At 40.8% G+C, this 22,893-nt stretch overlaps 1 protein-coding gene across 2 annotated transcripts in view; it reads right to left on the bottom strand.

The window, feature by feature from the left end:
* SDHAF3 (succinate dehydrogenase complex assembly factor 3) overlaps positions 1-1,959 on the bottom strand; it is a 65,170-nt gene extending 63,211 nt beyond the window's left edge. For both annotated transcript variants that reach the window (XR_013967660.1, XM_080818708.1), the window contains exon 1: positions 1,728-1,959. Coding sequence is in view for 1 of the 2 variants with exons in the window: in XM_080818708.1 (XP_080674834.1) it covers positions 1,728-1,901 (174 nt within the window). In the remaining variant the exon portion in view is untranslated. The remainder of the gene's footprint in view (positions 1-1,727) is intronic.
* Between the last annotated feature and the right edge of the window lie 20,934 nt (positions 1,960-22,893).

The following is a 22,893-nucleotide window of genomic DNA, read 5'->3' as shown; positions in this document are numbered from 1 at the left end:
GAATACGAACATTACTGGATATACTGGCAAAATATGAATAAAGCCTATAGTTACCATCACTGCAGCAATGTTAATTTCTTATGTCAATTTCTTATTTTTGATAACTGCACCATGGTTACATACATGTTTATATACAGGGAAGGTGGATGTAGGATGTATGGAGGAAAACTCAGTACTGTCTCTGTAATTCTTCTGTAAGCATAAAATTATTAAATTAAAAAAAAAAGCTGAATTCCTGATACCAAACCTCAGTCAATCAACACATTCACCCATACTCTCTCCTCCAGCCTATTATCAATTTATTCTGAGTTTCTACTCTTTTGCTAAAAAGCTTCCAAGTTCTTATACTTTAGAACTCTCAAAGTGCCCTTATTTCTTCTCAGACAAAGCTAGCCTCTCCTTCCTGTCCTGCCACAAACTGACCTGGCTTAAAAGATGTCACTTAAACACTCTTAATTTCTTACAGACTCACTGCAATTAGCAATTTACAAAGTGCTTTTAAATGAATTTACATACACTAATTTAGAGGTGCATAAATACTTATTATTTCACAAATAAGAAGACTAGGAAAAATTAAGTGATAATGACATTTAACAAATTCCAGAATGTGAACTTGAATCCAGTTCTTCTTGCTCTAAGACCAAGTAACCATATTAAAAGAAAGCAATTTGCATTTAAGATTCAACTTCCCCTGGCTCCATACAGGCTAATTACTGCTCACACACATGATTTTAAAGTTCTAAATTTCAAGATTGTCCTAAATAACCCTCTTGCAAGCTACAATCGAGAATCTAAGATACAGTGAAAAAGGTCTGTGTTCACCCTAACCAAAAACTTTATAATTAAAAAAAAAAAAAGTCTAGCCACCAATTTTGGGGGCTTTCCAATAATCGCTTACCTGTTCTTTTACCGACACTGCTTCCTGCTTTCAAATACCTGAGATGTCGTTCTAATTTCCAATTCCATTCATTTCTTGGTATTTGCAAATCATATCTAAGAGCAATGCTGCTAGGCCCACAACCCCACGAAATACTCTTTTTCCCCCTCACTCAAAAAGGGGGTGGGGGGAAGCCAAAGAGTTAATCTCTAATGCAGGTGTCTAAGATTTAGGGCAAGGAGACAGGGCAATGTAACAAAGCAACGCAATGTGAGACTCCGGAGAAATCAACTTTCGCCTAACTTAACTCTGAGCATTTTTCTCCTCCACAGCTTATGGTCGTATCCGATACCGGTCTCAGTCAACTGAGAACATGAAGACCCAAGAAAGAGCACGGAAATTTTAAAAAATAGTAATTATGGAAACAATCCCGTAAATCTGAAAACTAGATAATGAGAAAACCATGAACTTATTAACAGGAGCTTGCTATGTGCAAGGTACTGGAGGGGCAAAAAGCTACTTGACGTGATTTATTCAGTTTCGTAAGCTGCCATTCTCACCCTCCCGGTGCCTGGCACGCGCAGGAGCTTAAAAGGAGGAACTGTATTGGAGACGCCGAGGTAACGGGATCAGCTGCAGCCAGAAACCCGTGGAGAAAGACTGGCTCGGGATGTAACTTTGGGAAGTACTGTTTGAACAGCTTTGCGCTGTTTAATTCAAACGGAACAGGCTGCCGCTGCTGGATCCTGCGCGGCGCCCGGGTAAACCAGCAGGGACGGGCTGTCTCTCACAAGGACAAACAGGGGCACCTCTTAGGGTCTGGAACGAAGAAAAGTTGGCATTCACTTGCCTCCCATTCCTGCAAGAAACGCTGGGCCTCGTCAGAACCAACGGCCTTATGTCTCCTAAATTCGTCCTTCACATATTGGTCGCCAAGGGCTTTGAGGTCTGGGGGCAGAGCCCGGTGCAACAGCAAGATGCGCCGATACAAGGCCCGGACCCGGGAGACGTGCCCGGCCGGCATAGCCCCGCGCGTGGACCGCACACCGCGCCTGCGCAAAGGAACGAAGCCTGCCTACCGCACTTTTAAGCCGGGTATTAGCGGAAGAGGGCGCGCGACCTTCATCCGGTTTGGTCCTCTCTAAAATCAGGACCTTCCGGAAACCAAGCTGCTGCGGCTGACGTGAAAGTGGGCGCGTTCTTGCCTGGAGGGGGCGTGGCCTCGGCGGAGATATACCTGCGGTCCGGCCAGATTGCTACAGCCCAACTTGTCCCAACGAAAGAGGCAGTCAACCAGAGGACTGGCGTGAGCCTTTTGTCACCTCCTCAGTCACGCCGCATCCTCTTTTCCATTCATCTCACCCTTCTCTGCTGATAAAGGCCTGAGAAAGCCTTCATCAAATCCTCTTCCCGGAAGAGGAAGTCTTCCATGGTTAGCTAGACCCACTTCAGTTATCTTACAAATTCCTGTGTTCTCCGAGAGGAATCAGAGTGGGATTAGGATTAATCCCTCCATTCAGGACCCCATCTACCCACGTACTTTGCACATTGCTGTGTTCCTAAATGGTACCCAGAAGGTGCAGCCTCTTTCATTTAACTCAAGTGAGCTGTGAGCCAGCAGGTTTCATTAGCTCAAGTCAGATTGGTTGCAGAAGAATCATAGAGAAACATTTTTTTTGAGATTTATTTATTTGACAAAGAGAGACATAGAGAGAGGGGAACACAAGCAGAAGGAGCAGGAGAGGAAGAATCAGGCTTCCCGCTAAGCAGGGAGCCCGATGCCGGGCTCGATCCCAGTGTCCTGGGATCATGACCTGAACAGAAGGCAGGTGTTTAAGAACTGAGCCACCCAGGCGCCCCAACGTTTTTTGTTTTTTGTGTGTGTGTGTGTGTGTTTTTGTTTGTTTGGGTTTGTTTGTTTGTTTGTTTTTTTGAGAGGGGGTGGGAGGGAGGGCAGAGGGAGTGGGAGAAAGAATCTCAAGCCGACTGAGTGCAGAGCCCGACCCGGGGCTTGATCTCACACCCTAAAAGCATGACCTGAGTGGAAATCCGGCTGAGCCAACCCGGCGCCCCGAGAAACATTTAAAATGTATTGTTTCCAGGGCCGCTATCCTGGAGAGGCTGATTAAATTGCCTAGCTGAAAACATAAAATCTCCACCTTTTTCAAAGGTGATACTGAGAGTGCCGCTACTCTATAGAAAGCTGGTGGCAACTTGGCCTCCTTCCTTCCCTCCCATCACACATTTGGTCCTTCAGCAAATCCTGATGGCTCCACCAACAAAATAAATGCTCGACCATTTTTCCCCATGCCCTCAACCACAACCATCTCTCTCTCTCTCCATGCAATACCTCCTGATATTGTGGTAGCTTCTTGGGTACCCGCTTCTGGCCAGGATCAGCTTTGGTCATGATCCACCTAAACTGTGAATTAGATCATGTTACTCCTCTGCTCAACAAAATCCTTAAGGAAAACCCACTCTTGACTTCTTAGCTCTCTAAATTTTCTCCTACTGCTTTCTCCCTAATTGGCCAGTTGTAGACATACTGGTCATCTTTGAACAGGCCAGGCACACTCCCAACTGAAGGCCTTGGCACTGGCTGTTCCCTATGCTTGGAATTCTCCACCACACATATCTCATCTTGTCTAACACCTTCATTTCACCCAGCTCCTTACTTCACTTCCCCTTCTGAGACCCTCCCTTCAAAGACCCTCTTTGAAATTACATCACCATGCCAAGAACTCCTTATGCTCCCCCCTGCTTTATTTTCCTCTAAAACACAAATTTTACTTACTTGCTGATTGTCTGCCCCCCACACACACACCCCCTAGAGTACAGATTCCATGAGGACAGACATCTCATTATTTTGAGGGTGTCAAATGACTCATATGACCTGCTGGTGATGAAGGGGCAAGAGAATAGGAATTTATATGATTCCCTCAAAGACTTTTTTCTGTGCAAAGACTTTTTGAAAGACAAGGAAGGCCCACACCCTGCTAGCAAAGGCAAGAACTTATTCATTTTGGTGTCCTTTTCAGGGCCCACCACAGTGCCTGACAAATAGTAAGTACTCTAATATTGATTACCTTGAATGGACTTTTTCCTTCAGCTTAAAATATGGAAAAATACTTGTTTAAAAGAGCACAGAACATTTTTAAAAAAAATGGATTTAATTTGGTATTATGACAAACCACATTAATGGCAAGAACTGATGGCAGTGTGGTTATTTTACTTCAGGAAATTTTTTTTAACCACACTTCATCTGTTAATATCCTTATAAATTGAAAATTAATTTCTTGTTCCAGTTTACTTTTTTTCTGGTTTCCTTTGGGGCTAAATTACATGTATAATAAATACTTCTTTCAGAGCCAAAGCTCTTATAAAAATGTGGGGAAAACATTCTGCCAATGAATTAATACAAAATAACAATAAAAGACTTAATTTGGTCTAAAGGGAGCAGAAAAGGGCCACAGAACATTGGGCAATCAATACTCAGAAATGGCAAATGATGGGTGAGAGAGAAGCCAAGATGTAGCGGTTAGGCCTTGGGAAGAGGAATCAAGTAATAACATCTATAATGACAGATGGCCTTTATTTATGTATTTATTTTTTACAATGAGCTGGACAGTGAGGTATGAAGATAAAATTTTCTCTGATTCCTTGAGCTTCCAATTTAGGCTGACCAGTTTTCCTCTGTGGTCAAAATAGCCATGAATTGAAAATAAGATCTGAGTTTTATTCCTGGCCATTAATCTGGAGCAGTACACTTCATGTAGGCTTTTCCTTTATCCTTCTTCCATGTGTTTCTTTTTCCTGTGTGTTATTAAGCAAGTCACTCGACCGCTCTGTGCTGGATTGCCTTACATGCCAAATGCAGGGTTAGGTAATTTTCAGTATCTCCCACTTCTACTAATCTAATCATGATTTCTCCCAGATTTCCTCCAAAATGTTTTGTAAAAGTGGAAGTAGACACATATCCATTCTGAAATCACTGCTTTGAAAGATCTTTTTTTTTTTTTTTTTTTTTTTTTTTAAGTAGGCTCCGCGCCCAGCTGGAGCCCAGTGCAGGGCTCAGACTCATGAGATCAAGAGCTGAGCTGAGATCAAGAGTCAGTTCCAGAGCACCTGGGGGGCTCAGTCAGTTAAGTGACTGCTCAGGTCATAATCCCAGGACACCACCCCCTACACTCCTCACCCACCCCACCCAGCTCCCTGCTCAGCAGGGAGCCTGCTTCTCTCCCTGCCTCTCTCCTACCCCGCTCCTTCTCTCTCTCTCTCTCTCTAACAAATAGATAAAATCTTAAAAAAAAAAAAAAAAAAGAGCCAGTCACTTAACTGGCTGCACCACCCAGGCACCCCTGCTCTGAAAGGACTTTTAAGAGAAAGGGGAAACTCCTCCAAACTCTGTGTTGAACACATCACATAAGCCTTTCAGGGCACACAAAACATAACCAGCACAATATATCCATACCCATAAAGAAGATCAGCGCAGCAGCTGCTCTCTGCAGTGTGGTACTTGTACAGACCAACTCCTGCACATAGAAGAGGCTGCTAGAGAAGTTTCTGGACAAGCAGATAGAGAACTTTGAGGTCAAAGGAGACAGAGAAAAAACAGTGAATAATAAAAAATAAATTTGGGGGGGGAAAGATTCTACTTTTAAGTAACTTCTACACCAAGTGTCGGGTTTGAACCCACAACCTCAAGATCAAGAGTCACATGCTCTTCTGACTGAGACAGCCAGGCATCGCTGGGTTGGTTGGTTGGTTTGTTGGTTTGTTTGTTTAGCTTTTAATTGTGTACTTCTATGCATCAGAAAAAGCTATTCAATGTTTTCTTGTGATCAATAAAAAAATGCAATGAAAATTTTTTTTAATTTAATTTAAAAAAAGAAAAAGTAAACTGAAAGAAGAGAGGAAACACTTGTGTGGAGCATACTGCACTGTTACTTTGTATTATTCTCTAGTGTTTACATGAATATGGTGAAAAAATTCTTACTAGCGAATAAGGTTACAGCAGAATGAGAGAGGGTTGGTGAATGGGAGAGTAATGAAAGATCTGGAAACTGTTTTATGTCATTAGGTATGGAAACACACCTGCAGGCTTGGATTTGTTGCATAAGTGGCTCATTTTTGAACTTACGGCTACTAAATTCTACATGTTCAGTCTTTGAGAATAATGAAAAATTAAATGCCAGGAACAAGATACATCTTTGACTCAAACGACCTTCACATGCTTGGAGGCCTGGAGAGATGAATAAGCTGGATTTCACTACAGTCACTACCTATCGTCCCCCAAACAGCACCACAAATGGTCTTTCATTTTCTGCTTTACCCTGGAGTCCTAAATAGGAACATCACTACGTGAAGGTGAAAGTGTAAGAGGAAGGACTACTTTAAACTCTTTTACTTGGTGTCTGAGTATCTCTTAACTATGGAAATGCAATGGTAAGGAAGCAGATTTTCTTGAAAGCCAAAATTTCAAGCTTAAACATAACAGTTCAAAGAATGGAAGAAGCAAATACATTCATGGAGAGGCTATTCTTTGAAAGTCAGTTTAGAAAACATGTTAGTCTTCATTTAGTATATTCCAAAGTTTCTGAAGTATGTTACATAAGAAATATCAAAGAGGGGCACCTGGGTGGCTCAGTGGGTTAAAGCCTCTGCCTTCGGCTCAGGTCATGATCCCGGGGTCCTGGGATCGAGCCCCGAGTTGGGCTCTCTGCTCAGCAGGGAGCCTGCTGTCTAGTCTCTCTCTGCCTACTTGTGATCTCTGTCAAATAAATAAATAAAATCTTTTAAAAAAAAGCATCAAAGAGACACTAAATGTGTTTATACCTATACAGATATATCTAACTATAAGGAATGTTTTAAATGTTTACAATTGCTGATAAATGAGGATGGAAAATTAACCAACTTGAGATACACTGTCATATGTAATAATTTAAAATAGTAATGATACTAATATTTCCTAAGAGGAAAAAAATGACCATTGCCCCAGAAGCTGAAAAAAATTCAATACCCATTTCTGATTTTAAAATAATAATAAAATCGGGGGCACCTGGGTGGCTCAGTGGGTTAAGCCACTGCCTTCGGCTCAGGTCATGATCCCAGCGTCCTGGGATCGAGCCCCGCATCGGGCTCTCTGCTCAGCAGGGAGCCTGCTTCCTCCTCTCTCTGCCTGCCTCTCTGCCTACTTGTGATCTCTGTCTGTCAAATAAATAAATAAAATTTAAAAAAAAAATAAAATAAAATAAAATAATAATAAAATCAATGGATTTCCTTTTTTTATTTGTTTGTTTGTTTTAACTTTTTAGAGAGGTGGGGAGGGGCAGAGGGAGAGGGAGAGAGAAAGAATCCTAAGGAGGCTCATGCCCAGCGTGGAGCCCAACATGGAGCTCGATCTCATGACCCTAAGCTCAAATCAAGAGTTGGATGCTTAACTGACTGAGCCACCCAGGCACCCCAGAGATCAATGGATTTCTGAACACAAAATCCATCATCTTAGTTAACAGGAAGATGTCTAATATAGGAGGCAACTTTTGCATAAACGGGAATTGAAAAAGAAAATATATGATATATCCCTCATACAAAAAAATAAACCAAAAATTATTTTTTAAAGTTACCTATGGGGATGAGTTTCAGTGAGAGGCAAGGCAGAGAGGCTAGGAATGAAAGTGATATGCTCCTAGGTTTACATTTTTATATAGTTTCAACTTTTGAGCAATGAAAATATCTTACATAGGAAAAAAAAAAGCACGTTAAATTTTTTAGAAGTTAACACTAATATATAAAGAAAACCTTAAGGGATGCCTGGGTGGCTCAGTCAGTTAAGTGGCTGCCTTCAGCTCGGGTCATGATCCCAGCGTCCTGGGACTGAGTCCCACATCGGGCTCCTTGCTTGGCAGGGAGCCTGCTTCTCCCTCTGCCTCTGCCTGCCACTCTGCCTGCTTGCAGCCTCTCTCTCTCTGACAAATAAATAAAATCTTCAAAAAAAAAAAAAAGCAAACCTTAAGAATGATGAACACTGCTTTGGCCATACAACGTGAATTTTGTTCGAAATAGTTCATCACTTACACCTATATCCTCCTTTCCCGAAGTTATTTAGTTGATGTAAAAAATGATGTTTACTTCTCTTTCATAACCGTTCTCTAATTTTACTGCATTATAATCAATGGAAAAGTTGTAATTTATCAACTTGTTGGAAAAAGGAATTCTTCAAATTTCCTTTGAGCCTGTTTACACAGTTTTTTGAGGTTCTAAGTATGCTTAAAAGAATATGTTGTTTCACAATAACCAGTAAGTGTTGAAGAAGATGTGGAGAAAAAGGAACCATCTTGCACTGTTGGTGGGAATGCAAACTGGTGCAGCCACTGGGGCAGTATGGAATTTCCACACAAAGTCAAAAACAGATCTACCTTATGATCCAGTAGTTCCACTACTGGGTATTTGCCAAAAGAATACAAAAGCACTAATTCAAAGGGCTATATGCCCTCCTATGTTTATAAGCAGCACTATCAACAATCGCCAAATTATGGAAGCAGCCCAAGCATCCATCAGTAGATGAATGGATAAAGAAGATATAGCACATATATACATGGAACATTGCTCACCCATTAAAAAAGAATGAACTCTTGGGGTGCCTGGGTGGCTCAGTTGGTTAAGCCTCTGACTGGGGCTCAGGTCATGATCTTAGGGTCCTGGGATAGAGGCCCGCATTGGGCTCCCCGCTCAGCAGGGAGTTTGTTTCTTCCTCTTCCTCTGCCTCACCCCCACTGTGTGCGCTCTCTCTATCTCAAATAAATCAATATAATCTTTAAAAAAAAAAAGTATGAAATCTTGCCATTGCAACAACATGGATGGATCTAGAGAGTACAATGCTAAGTGAAATAACTCAGAGAAACAAATACCATATACTTTCACTCATATGTGGAATTTAAGAAACAAAACAAATGAGCAAAGGGGGGAAAGAAAGAGAGACACAAACCAAGAAACAGACTCTTAACTATAGAGAACAAACTGGTGGTTACAGAGGGGAGGGAGTGGGGGATGGGTGAGATACGTGATGAGCACTGGCTGTTGTATTGAAGTGTCGAATTGCTATATTGCACACCTAAAACTAATATCACACTATATGGAAACTTTACTGGAATTCAAATTAAGAACAATAAAAAAGTAAAAATAAATTTTAAAAGACTACATTGTTTCTCTTTTGCAGGTACAAAATGAATGTGTGAAACATAGATCAGGCTGAATCATTCAAATTTTCTATTTTTTAAGTTTTTGCCTACTTTATTTTCAGTTTCAGAAAGTAGAGCATTGGAGTTGCCCAGTATGATTGTGGGTTTGTCCGTTTCTCTATTTGGTTATATCTGATTTTGCTTTCTATGTTTCGGAAGTTAAATTAAACGAAAAAGTCAGTTTGAAAGTCAGTTATGTTTGTGATTGTTGGGACACCTGGGTGGCTCAGTCGGTTAAGCATCTGCCTTCAGCTAAGGTCATGATCCCAGGGTCCCAGGATTGAGTCCCGCTTTGGGCTCCTTGCTCAGCGGGGAGCCTGCTTCTCCCTCTGCTTGCCTCTCTCTCTCTACCTGCGTACAGACACACCTGGCTGCTCCTGCTGTAGCGCCGGACCAGTCACCTTCTTAGGTGACAGGACCCTCCCTGCTCCTAGTTCGATCTCCCCAAACATGGCCCATTCTTTGAATCACTCTCATCTGCTGCTAGCACTACTCTTCTACTCACTTTTTTTTTTTTTAAGATTTTATTTATTTATTTGACAGATAGAGATCACAAGTAGGCAGAAAGGCAGTTAGAGAGAGAGAGAGAGGAGGAAGCAGGCTCCCTGACGAGCAGAGAGCCCGATGCGGGGCTCGATCCCAGGACTCTGGGACCATGACCCGAGCCGAAGGCAGAGGCTTTAACCCACTGAGCCACCCAGGCACCCCTTCTACTCACCTTTTGAGGTGAATTTCCTTTTTAGAGGAAATTAAAGGAGGTTCCATCCACTCTCCTTTTCTCAGGGATTCTTCATAGAACATGATGAATTTCCTTTATTTTTCCAATTGAGTTGCAACTTTTGAAAATATTCCTTTTTTTTAAAGATTTTATTTTATTTATTTATTTATCAGAGACAGAGAGAGAGAGAGAGAGAGAGAGAGAGAGCACAAGCAGGCAGAGAGGCAGGCAGAGGCAGAGAGAGAAGCAGGCTCCCCACTGAGCAAGGAGCCCGATGCGGGACTCGATCCCACGACCCTGTTATCATGACCTGAGCCAAAGGCAGCGGCTTAACCAACTGAGCTACCCAGGCACCCGAAAATATACCTTTAATTGCATTTTTAAGAGTTAGCAGAAACGAGTGACTATACTATTTTTCCTGCCTATTACCTTAACATTCGAAGTACAAAACATTATTTATCTCTGTAAAAATCAGAATCAAATTGAAATGTCTGACATCAGGGACCTGATTAAGTAAATTATGATATATATATATATGCAATGGAATATCTAATATGCTTTTTAAAATGATGCCTATGATGATATTTAGTGTGAGAAATTGCATCTGAATTATTGTTAAACTCCAGTACCAAAAGCAGAAGATGATAGATAGATAAATAAATAGACAGACAGATGAATAGTAATTTTGTAAGGTAAAAAGGAAATCTAGAAATAAATACTTAAAATATTAACAACACTGCTGCTTCTGGGAGGATTATTGATGTTACTTTCCAATTCTGAATAGGTTCTATCTCTTTTATTTATAAAATATGTTTTATTTTATGTTACTATTTTTAAAAGCTGTTGAAAAAAGAGTTCATATTATTTTCAAGCTTGCATGAAATCTTTACAAAAACCAATCAAAAACTAGATCATGGGGTACCTGAATGGCTCAGGTGGTTAAGTGTCCATCTCTTGGTTTCAGCTCAGGTCGTGATCTCAGGCTCCTGGGATCAAGTTCTCCATCAGGCTCCTTGCTCAGTGCAGAGTCTGCTTGTCCTTCTCCCTCCCCTCTGCTCCTTCCCCTGCTTGCACTCTGTCTCTCTCAAATAAATAAAATCTTTTCAAAAACAAAGTAGATCACATCATAAAGAAAAGCTTCAATGAATTTTTTTAAAAAGCAGGAAATACACAGACCAAATGCTCTGACCACCACACATGAAATTAGAAAATCATAACAAAAGTTTACATTAGAAAAGTGCAACCATTTGGAAGTTTTCAAATATTCTCTTATGTAAATGCTATAGCAAGAGAAAGAGATATAACAATAACAGAGTATTTAGAAAATATTAAAAGTAGGCAGTGAAGTACTAGGAACTACACGAAACATGCATTTCATTTTAAGTTGTGTGACGTATACTCAGTTGCTCTTCTAGGAAGACAGTAGAGATGACTGGCATTTCTGCTGGGCCCTGAATGACAGATACAGTATGGGCAGGTGAAGGAAAGACTGAGAGCTCTTCAAAAGAGAAAAACAACATAAGAAGCAACATTGCACTTGTGTCATTAAAACAGTGAAGAAGTCGGGGCACCTGGGTGGCTCAGTGGGTTAAAGCCTCTGCCTTCAGCTCAGGTCATGGTCCCAGGGTCCCGGGATCGAGCCCCGCATCGGCCTCTCTGCTCTGCAGGGAGCCTGCTACCTCCTCTCTCTCTCTGCCTGCCTGTCTGCCTACTTGTGATCTCTGTCTGTCAAATAAATAAATAAAACTCTAAAAAAAAAAAAAAAGTGAAGAAGTCAAGCTGGTTAGAATTGTGAATAGGCTAGTTACTGTGAATAGTCCAGACAGTAATAGGAAACTGTCAAAAAATACAATGTTTGGAGCTAAAAAGAATATACATATGTTTTGATATAGATATAGATAGGTAGGTAGATATAACACATATATTTTACACATACATATTTTTTAACATCTGACTACAGTTGGTGAAACTGAGACCAGAGAAGTGACTTAGCAATTTGAATGGGTTTAAAATATGGAGAGTCCTAAAAAGCATACAACACCATTCACCATTTTTTTTAAAGTAAGCTCTATGCCCAACGTGGGGTTTCAACTCCAAACCCGAGATCAAGAGCCACATGCTCTACTGAGCCAGCCAGACGCCCCCACAGTTCACTATTTAGAGTGTAAGAATAAGGAGTTACTAGAAACTTTGAACCAGAAGGACATGGTGAGAACAGTGCTTGAAAAAGAATAATCTGGCAGCCATGTGCAAAATAGGCTGTTAAAAGAAAAAATTAATACCTACTTTCATTCAAATGAAAGAAGGGCCTTGTAATGAACCCATGACTATAAAGAGATAGCCAGGAGGTTATGGCTGAAGTAGGCAGAGCTCTAGGAGTACAGTCGTGGGACTTTGGAAGACACTGGATTTAGGGACAAACCAGATTCAGGGAAATGGAAAAACTGGCTGAATGAAAGAGTGAGTATCCCCAGTCTCTCTTGGGTGGTACAACTGACAAAGACAGAAAAGTCGGAGGTGGGGGGGCTGCTTTTGGAAATGCATTATACTTTGGTCACATTCAATTTGAAGGGACAGCCCAGCCCTACATCATGCATTGAAAAGTTGCTTTTTGTACCAGGGGAATTTGCTATTGGTCTGTGTCAGTGCTTCTCAACTTTGGCTGTATACTACAATCACCTGGAAAACTAGTAAAAAAAAAAAAAAAAAATACTGATAATCAAGCCCCACCCCAAACCACTTGAATCAGAATCCCTGAGAGTGGGGTGAGGCACTGACACTGCTTAGAAGCTCTTCCAGTGATTCTAATGTGCAGGCAGGACTGGGAACCTATGGTCTAAATTTCCAACTTGGAGACACATGCGTTCTGGGAAAAGTACCCAGGATATTAAGATACTGTGTTAGAAACTGGCTACTAAATATCCAGTACTTCAATACCAAAGAGTTTCTACGATCATGGGAATGGAGATTTTACATAGCTAACAATATTTTAAGCCATAAAGGCAAAAATTGTCTCTGAGGAAGAGATGTAAAAGTGAAAAGAGACAGATAGAACTCTGGGTTGTATCCACAATGACAGAGCAGGAGGTGAAGAGCTCAGTCCAGAACTGCCCGCATTTCCCACGTGCCACATCCCCCATATGCCGGAATGTTTCTCTCCGAACATGGTGCAAGCTCTACCAAGTAACTAATCAACACTCAGAACACAGCTTACCTATACAAAGTGGACCCTCTCAATAAAGATCCACAAAACCTCCTGATCTTCTTCCTTCCTACTCTCCTCCAACCCAAGACCTCCACCAGCGTTCTTGATTATATCCCAATCCTTCTGTGAAGTAGCTTCATAATTATCCACTCATTCTTTCTCTCACTGGTATCTTCAATTATTCTCTTTATGAGATTATTCTATGCAGCTCAGAAACACTTAAGAGAATACTTTAAGAAAAATTAAAAAAAAAAACAACAAACCTCCATCTAGTCGGCCTCCCCCTCAAACTACCATCCTATCCCTCTGCTTCCTTCACTGGCAAACTTGAAAAAAAATTACATATTTCTCTATCTCCATTCTTATTCCCCCACTTAATCCCTTTTAATATATTACTGGCCCCACGACTCTTCTAAAATCACTTACTTCAAAGTCATTAGACATTTGGTTTCGGTTTATATACCTACTGTCTCCTGACCTTCTAGAAATCTTTCTAGAAATCAAATCTTTTGGCTCCCATACATCTGTACCCCAGCTCTAGGGCCCCATTTCCTCTGTGTCCTTAGCTAGCTGCAGTTCTTCCCATCCCTAAATGTTAATATAAAAGGCTCAGTCCAAATATCAGCTTTCAGTCAGTGCCCCTGGCTTGTCCAGCTGTCCCCAGCGATTGGTGATGCTCTGCTGCCCCCACCTGGCCAAGCCCATTCAAACCACTTTGGAGGTTCTCAACGGACCCTTACCTGGAAAAGTGCCAAGACACCTTATCGAATCACACACACCACTGACCTCTCTACAATTTCAGCCTTCCCTTCTATCTAACCATAGGATAAGTTCAAATTGGATAGCCCATCATCTCTTTAGAGTCTAGGTCCAGTTAAACTCATCATTTTCCTCCAAAAACCTCTTTCTCTACCATTCTTCAGTATACCTAGACTCAAGACTGGAGAGACATCTGTAACACTTTTCACACTCTTCCTATCTTGTTATTGAGGAATTCTTGTTGAAACTTCTTTTGTACATCACTTTTTTCCGATGTCATTGATCCACCTGCCGAGACACTTTCCCTCCTTTAAATGATCACACAGTCAGCTAATGTCTTCAAAGCCTTCAAAGCTTTCCCATTGTCTTGAGGGTAAAGTCTATGCCCACAGAATATAAAATTGGATTAAGACATCACATTGAAACCAAAGGCAAGACTTGCAGCTGAGCAGTTATTAATCTACTTTCTCATTATATTATATATGTATAAAAGAATTTTTATTATAATATACAATATAATTTTATTATATATACATTATAATGTAAAATTGTATATTATACAATTGTATAATATACAATTATAAAATTGTATATTATACAATTTTCTTTAAAACTGAAGAAGAAAATTCTAAATGATAAATTCAGACAAAGATTTCAACTTCATAATGCCATTATGGTTTTAAACTACAGAAAGCAAAGGTAAGCAAATGTATAAACAAATACAAAAAAATAATTATCTGACAAGGGAAGTCATTCCTCTTCCCCACCCCCCAAATTAGAGTAAGTTCACAATATGTGTTGTGCATACTCACAAATTTAAAGTGACTAAATCATATTTATATTCAGTTAGACTCCAGCTCTGCCATTTTTAAATTACGTGATTTTGGACTAATGTTGAAGCTCTCTGGGTCTGTTTCCATCTCTTAAAATGAGAATGATATTCTGTACCTCAAAAGCCTCTTCTGTGTTTTAACAATTTAATATGCAAAAGGATTTAGACTAGCTAGTCTACAGCACATAGAGAGTGCTGATTAGGGGCGCCTGGGTGGCTCAGTCCTTAAGTGTCTGCCTTCGGCTCAGGTCATGATCCCAAGGTCCTGGGATCCAACTCCGCACTGGGCTCCCTGCTCCTCGGGAGGCCTGCTTCTCCCTCTCCCACTCCCCTTGCTTGTGTTCCCTCTCTCTCTGCGTCTCTCTCCGTCAAATAAATAAATAAAATCTTTAAAAAAAAGAAAAGTGGTGATTAGGGGCGCCTGGGTGGCTCAGTTGGTTAAGCTGCCTGGCCTCAGGTCACGATCCCAGAGTCCTGGGATTGAGCCCCACGTCTGAAGTGCCTGCCATTTCCCCTGCTTGTGCTCTCTCTCCTTCTCTCTGTCAGAGATGAATAAAATCTTTAGAAAAAAAAAAGTGCTGATTAGTGTTAGCGATGATGATGATATAAACTGATAGCCAGTAGAAAGTGCGTTTATTTTAAGAAGTAGATCTTTTTAATCTTATCTCGCTTTATTTTTTTTCATGATTTTATTTATTCATTTGGGAGAGAGTGAATGAGAGAGAGACAGAGAGACAGAAAGAGAGAATGCACACGAGCCCAGGTGAGAGGGGCAGAGGGAGAGAGAGAAGCAGTCTCCCTGGACCCCAGGATCATGACCTGAGCTGTAGGCAGACACTTAACCGACTGAGCCACCCAGGTGCCCCTAAACTTACCTCACTTTAGACACATCAATCTCAGATGTATGAAACTTAAATTAACTGAAATTGTACTATCCAAAAGGCCATTTGAGATCCAATTAAATAAGGTAATTAAAAATTTTTTGATTTGTTCTAAAATTGAGCCTAATTCTAAGACATCTGTGATATTTGCTGTTATATTTTTTAAAATATCCTGTGAACATTCACTGCCAAAGTCTTATTTTATGAAGAAAGAACAAATGTTACTTTGCTTAAATGCTCTTAATGGAACCTTGAAAACAATTTCTAAGACATCACTGGTTCAGAATAATGTAGTCCCTAGAATTATCCCAGCCTCCACGCTTCGTTCCCCAGATAAATGATCCTTCTTCATCATCATGTCTATAGAATGGTAGACAGAGACTAACCACTAATTTTCACTTAATTTGTCATTCTCAGGTGGCATGAGTAGTAGCAATTCGAGTGATTTCACAACACAAGTCCAAGACTAAAACGTTCTGTTCCTATCATTGATGCCGAGAGTCTGTCAGATCTTGCAGTATTTATCTTGAATCAGTAAACGTGGTGCAGATTTCCAAGAGATTATCTCTTTAAGAACAACTGTTCTTGGGGCGCCTGGATGGCTCAGCTGTTAAACATCTGCCCTCAGCTCAAGTCATGATCCCAGGGTCCTGTGATCAAGCCCCACATTGGGCTCCCTTCCCAGTAGGAAGCCTGAGATTATTTTAAAATGGAGATATGATGGAATTATAGCCTTTCTCAAGTATGTCACAGCATATGCAACTGGTAATGAAATATACATTTTTTTAAAGATTTTATTTATTTATTTGTCAGAGAGAGTGAGCACAGGCAGACAGAGAGGCAGGCAGAGGCAGAGGGAGAAGCAGGCTCCCTGCTGAGCAAGGAGCCCAATGTGGGACTCGATCCCAGGACCCTGGGATCATGACCTGAGCCGAAGGCAGCCGCTTAACCAACTGAGCCACCCAGGCGTCCCGAAATATACATTTCTAAGATCAAATAGGATCATATGAACAAATTTTAAAAAAATTTTTTTAAAGGTTTTATTTATTTATTTGACAGACAGAGATCACAAGTAGGCAGAGAGGCAGACAGAGAGAGAGGGGGAAGCAGGCTCCCTGCCAAGCAGATAGCCCGATGTGGGGCTCAATCCCACTCAGGTGGGATTGAGCCACCCAGGTGTCCCAAGAGCAAAATTTTTTAAAAGAAAAAGAATATAAATCCAATCTTCCTTTATGGATATATGTTGGAATTACAGCCTCTCTCGAGTACTGTGGCAGAAGAAACAGAGAGAGTCTACTTTGCCGTGTATAGGTGCATGATATTAAAGAAAAGTTTGGGGGGACACCTGGCTGGCTCAGTTAGTAGAGCATGACACTTTTGATCTCGGGGTTGTAAGTTTGAGCCTCTACACATGGGGTGTAGAGATTACTTAAATTTTTTAAAAAATAAACAAAAAGAAAAAGAAAGAAAGAAATTTATTTGTTCACAGGTACCCAATTTAAACACGTTCATAAATTAAAACAAATCACTTTATAAGATACCTAACTAGAGGGGTGCCTGGTGGCTCAGTGGGTTAACCCCCTGCCTTTGGCTCAGGTCATGATCTCAGGGTCCTGGGATCGTGCCCCACATCGGGCTGTCTGCTCATCAGGGAGCCTGCTTCCACGCCCCCCCACCCCCACCCCACCAGCCTCTCTGCCTACTTGTGATCTCTGTCTGTCAAATAAATAAATAAAATCTTAAAAAAAAAAAAAGATACCTAATTAGAGTCCGGCACCATTATAAATTCAGTTCAGACATAATTAAAGGAAGGCTTAAAAAATTATCCAGTAATGTTTCATTTTTACTCTATTGAAAAGGCTCCTAACCGGTCCATAAAAGGCCACTTGAGACGTCTAATTCCAACACACACCATGTTTTCCATAGTCTTCTTACTGAAAAACCCATATAATGTTGCCAGAAGATGAGCCTGAGGGAAGAACGATTTGTCTAGAAAGAGCATTTACCCTTTGTTGTTGCTTCTCAAACTGTAATGTGCCCACGAATCATCTAGGTATCTTAATGAGATGCAGATTCCGATCCAGCTGATGGGGGGGGGGTGCTGAGATTCTGCATTTCTAACAAGCACCCAGGTGATGCCGATGTCGCTGGACCACGGACCACACATGAAGAAGTGAGGTCCTAAAACATAATCCATTATCTTCAGCTAACAGAGAATGACATCTCACCTCCCCAAATTGCATCTTCTTATTCAGATATGTATAATGTAGATATTTTGGATAACTTGCCATTATCTAAAATTTTTCCAAATTGAAGTCCAGTGTAAAATATTTTCATTGCTCTCAAAAAAAATAAAAAAAAGTGGTATAAGAAGAAAAAGAAGGGGAGCCTGGTTGGCTCAGTTGGTTAAGTCTCTGCCTTTGGCTCAGGTCATGATCCCCGGGTTCCCTGCTCAGCGGGGAGCCTGCTTCTCCCTCTCCCTCTGCCCACCGCTCCCCCTGCTTGTGCTTGCTTGCTCTCTCTGAAATAAATGAAATCTTTAAAAAAAAAGAGAGAGAGAAGAAAAAGAAAAGAGAAATAATTATTTTTTAAAGAAAAACCTTATCTGAAAGAATAACATAAATAATAGAGAGCAAAAAAAAAAGCAAAAACAAGGCTCAGGTATAAGAATCTTTGAGTTAATACGGCCAAGGCAATAGAGAAAAGATACTATGGAGGTGAATCAGTCCAAACAGGGAAGTTTTCTCTTCAGGTCATGGGGCTTGCCCAGCCTCAGTAGACAGCTTTTGTATGAGGTAAGGGAGGGATTAAATCTTAAGTACTTAAGGCTAAAAGTATTCATGAAGGCCTACACTTGCCTAACCAAATTGCTTTTATGCCTTTGGATCAGCGTTACATTACCCCACAGGGAATTTAAACACAAACATAAACATGTATTTAAATGAACTTAGAAGAAAGCTTGTTGTCTGGTCTCCTGTTTTAATTAGATACGTCTTACAGAAGAAACATATAAACGCAGGCTCTGCGGTTTCCCTGGCGAGGCTACAGCACGAAGTAAATCCACTATAGTATTATTTTGTTTGCTTTTTTTCCCTTAATTAAGTTTTTAAAGTTTCCTTAGCTCTCTGTGTGGCTGCTTCAGCTTAGGCAGCCTGGGTTTGTGGTGAAGGTTTGGGAGAGCACATACCAGCCTCCCCCGGGCCCCTCCCAGGCGCCTGATCGTACCTCCTGTGCAGCTAGATAGGAAAGCAGAAGAAAAGGGAGGGGAAAACATCCCGACTGCACAATAAATGCCTTTCACAGAAGCCGCCTTATATTGTATTTAAGAAAAGCCCATTATTTTCCTGGCGTACTGATAGAGCAGAGGACGCTCAAACATTGAACTTTAAGTATGTGGACAGCCTTCCAGGGCTCATGGAAAACAAGGATAGCATCCAATTTACATAATGCCAATGTATTAAAATATTTTGCTGGCCTGAGTGCTATCTTCACCCTAGATCTCTGGACTGAAGGCTTCTCTAAGGAGCCAATTCTTAGAGGCTGCAATCATGTCCTAGCAAAATAACCAGTACGGGGGCAATCAGGATACACGTCTCTAACTTCCCTCTTGCTTTTGTTAAAGCCTCAGCAGAGGTCAAGTTTGACTAAAGCACACACACTACTGAGTGGTTTCAAAACCTTTCGAATTTTTATCTGCTTTTTTTTTAAATCTTGTTCTCTTTTAGTTTAATATCAAGTAGACTTTAATTGAATGCTGCTAAAAATCTAGAGGAAAAAGGAGCATATGCACAACATGAAGTTTTTGTTTCGATACAGTAGGCTCCAAACATGTGGGACGAACGCCTGGCTTTGGAGCACTTGAAATGTGGATACGGCGGGTCTGAATTAAATGTAAAATCAAACACAGTTGAGCCTTGAACAACACAGGGGTTGGGGTGCCAAACCCCTGCACAGTCAAAAATTCATATATAACTTTTGATTTCCCCCAAAACTTAACTACTACTAACCCACTTACCATTATCTCAGACCAATAACATAGAGAGTTGATTTGAACGCATATTTTGTACGTTGTATTTAGTGTACCTGCGTTCTTAAAATAAAGCTAGAGAAAAGAAAATGTTATGAAGAAAATTATAAGGAAGAGAAAATCCATTTATAATCCTGTACTGTGTTTATCAAAAAGGATCTGCATATAAGTAGACCCATGTCGTTCAAACCCATGTTGCTCAAGGATCAACAGCACACATCAGATATCTCAGACCTAACATAATAAAATGTAAAAAGGGTGTAAAAATATCAATCATTGTTTTAATATTAATGTTTAAGTGATTTTTTTGATAAATAAACTTCATTTCACAAAAAAAGCTAATGGTGACTCATATAAGATATGATTATATATTTGCATATCTTTTTTATGTCTTATAAAAAAGCTTAATAAGTCCCTGCAGTATTCTGTAATCTATGTCTCTGTTTTGCAGGTTATGTACTTGGCTTAAATTAGCTAAAATGTATATATGACCAAGACAAACAAAGAAAAAAGAATGGAAGAGATACACCTAAATGTTAATAGTGATTGTCTTGGAAAAGTGAAATTAGAAGTGATTTTTCATTTTTTCTTTATGCCTTACTTCTCTCTCCCCCCTTTAACCTTTTTAAAACAAAACAAACAAAAAAGCTATTCCACAAGCAGGCACATAATTAATGATTTTTCTTGTTGATTTTTGTCCCGCAACTATTTTACATGATCACTAATTCAATCGTCCAACACAATCTATTAAGAATCTCCTATGTGCCAGGCATTGTGCTTGGCACTGGGAATGTGCCAATATACACACATTACATGTTTTTATCAAGCAAACGTCTAGCCAAATGCTTTTCATTGGCCTGTGGAAAGGTGCAAGAAACGCAGGCACCAGGTTACACCTGCTCCTCCACTCAATTTCTCCTTATTTTCTGCCTTTCTGTAATATTGGTAGAGTAGAATGACTCCAAGCAAGTTTTTTTTATCACTTTGTTCAGATCTTTAAGGTGATGTCCCCAGATGTTACAGGAGTACCTGACTTTGGCCATGAAAGCACACATGTATAGGCCCCGTGTCTATCTTTTCATGGCTTTGTGCCAACAACCAGTAATGCTACCGTAGCCCCCACACTCCTCTGAGGGAGAGGCAGGCCTAGGGAGGCCTCAATGAACCCCTGCTGAAGACACTCATATTTAGGAAGCCCCAAAAGAGGCTGTGTGAGACCAGGCTCATTAAACACAATAAACAAAAACTGATCAAACACTCAAAGACCAAAGTCAGTAAAAGATGCTTAGCTAGTTAAATATAGATCTCCAAAATGGAACTTTTGTGTGTGCCCCAGGTTCCACAAGAAACCACTGTGATTAGCAACTCCCAGCTAACATTTAAATTCTAATGTAGCTAAGTCATGTGCCTTCACTGTCTAGGTGTAGCATGTTATTTAAAAACATCTGCTGCCAAGCCCACCCTGTCGCTTTCCACAATAGACAGCACATTAAAAAGATTTCTTGACGAGGCCTTTAAAGTCCTTCATAAACTGATGCCAGCCCTTGTTCCTCCCAGTCTGTTTCTGTGTAACCTTTCAGTCCAGGCAACTGGCAAAACTGGTGGGTTCTAGAATATGCCTCTCCCTTTCCCATTTTTGTCTCTTTATCCTCAAAGATCCCTTTTCTTTTCTCCATTTTATCCATTCTCCAAGATAAGTGACATTTACTTCTCCGGGAAATTCCCTAAGAGAACTTCAATCCCGAGAATGCCTTTCATCTTTGGACTCCATTGTGCTACTCTCTGTAGAACTCACTAGGCCATGAGCTGGGATAATCCGGTAGATGATTTGGATCAAACGGCACTGTCAATCCCCCGTCCACGCACTCTTGGAGTACCTTCTCTCTGTAGCTCCTTCCCATTCAGTAATGTTGTTGTTCTGTCTTTGCTTGTCTTCTGCGTGCATAAGGCAGCCCACCCAGCCGAGACCTTAGATGGATCTTCAAAAGGCCTTAGGGTCCTTTTGGGTTATAGAGCACCCAATGAGTCATCAAAGATGTTATATCATTATTTATGATCCCACTGCTCTTCAACTTTTCAAGATTGACCCTACCCAAGTAGATGTTATGCTCTGCGGAGGCAAGGATCACCTCACACTCCTTTTATCTAACAGAGCTCGCAAAACAATACTTGGCATAGGTTAGGTGCTCGACAGGTACGTGTTTCTTGATTTCTTATGCAATACTATCAATGGCAAAGCGGTCCCATAGAAATACCACAAGTAAAACCTTGCCTTGTAATCTGGAGCTGATGAGCTATCTGGCTCCACTCCTTTTAGACCCTCAGCCAGAACACTGAGTATTCTCCAACAATATTCAAACTAGATATGGTTGCAGTGGTTCAGATGACAAAAGTGAGAACGAGGAGAACATCATGTCTTCAGCATAATTACCTCCCGACCTAGCACTTCCATGAGGCTCTGTAACTCCAGGATAATTTTGTGGCAGAGATTGTTCATGGTCCCCTAATTCTATTCTCCCTTCTTCCTTTTAGAGACAGAAATCTCACATTTTAACTGAACACGCAGCTGCCAAGCCGACATCACCTGTCCAGCCTTCCTTATATCTAGGCAGAGACATATGACTCAATCCTAACCGATGGGTGCAAACAAAAGTGATGTGTGCACATTCTGAGTCAGATCCACCAAAAAAGAACTGAATTCTTTTCTATCTAAGTTATTTCCCCTTCCAGCACCCAGGCTCAAATGCAGAGCATAAAACTAATGAACCGGGATGCCTGGGTGGCTCAGTTGGTTAAGGCACTGCCTTCAGCTCAGGTCATGATCCCAGGGTCCTGGGATTGAGTCCCACATCGGGCTCCTTCCTCAGCGGGGAGCCTGCTTCTCTCTCTGCCTCTGCCTGCCTCTCTGCTTACTTGTGTTCTCTCTCTCTCTCTCTCTGACAAATAAATAAATAAATAAAAATCTTTAAAAAAAAAAAAAAAAGCAAAACTAATGAACCAATTTCGAACATACCAGCACATGAAAGGGTGGCTTAACAACAAGACCGAAGGCACCCCAAGTCCCTAAGTTACCTCATGAAGCTTAACAACCCACATACTCTAAATTGCCAATTAATTCTGGACTGATGTATAAAGGAAATACAACATCCTTTCTCATTTGCACCATGGTATTTTCAAATCTTTTTGTAAGAGTCATTTATCCTTTACCCTGATTAATATAGACATTTTCCAGATAAATAAGACTTGTTAAGACCAACTTCTGTCCCTTGATTATACCACATACTTTACTTTCCAGAAGCTTATGCACAGGATCTGGCTTCTGGCTGGATTGATCTCAATATACAAACCTATTTAAGA

This window comes from Martes martes (genome assembly GCF_963455335.1).
Source record: "Martes martes genome assembly, chromosome: 11".
NCBI classification, from domain to species: Eukaryota; Metazoa; Chordata; class Mammalia; order Carnivora; family Mustelidae; genus Martes; species Martes martes.
The sequence above is the reverse complement of the archived record's forward strand: the minus strand, read 5'-3'. Positions and strand labels throughout refer to the sequence as shown.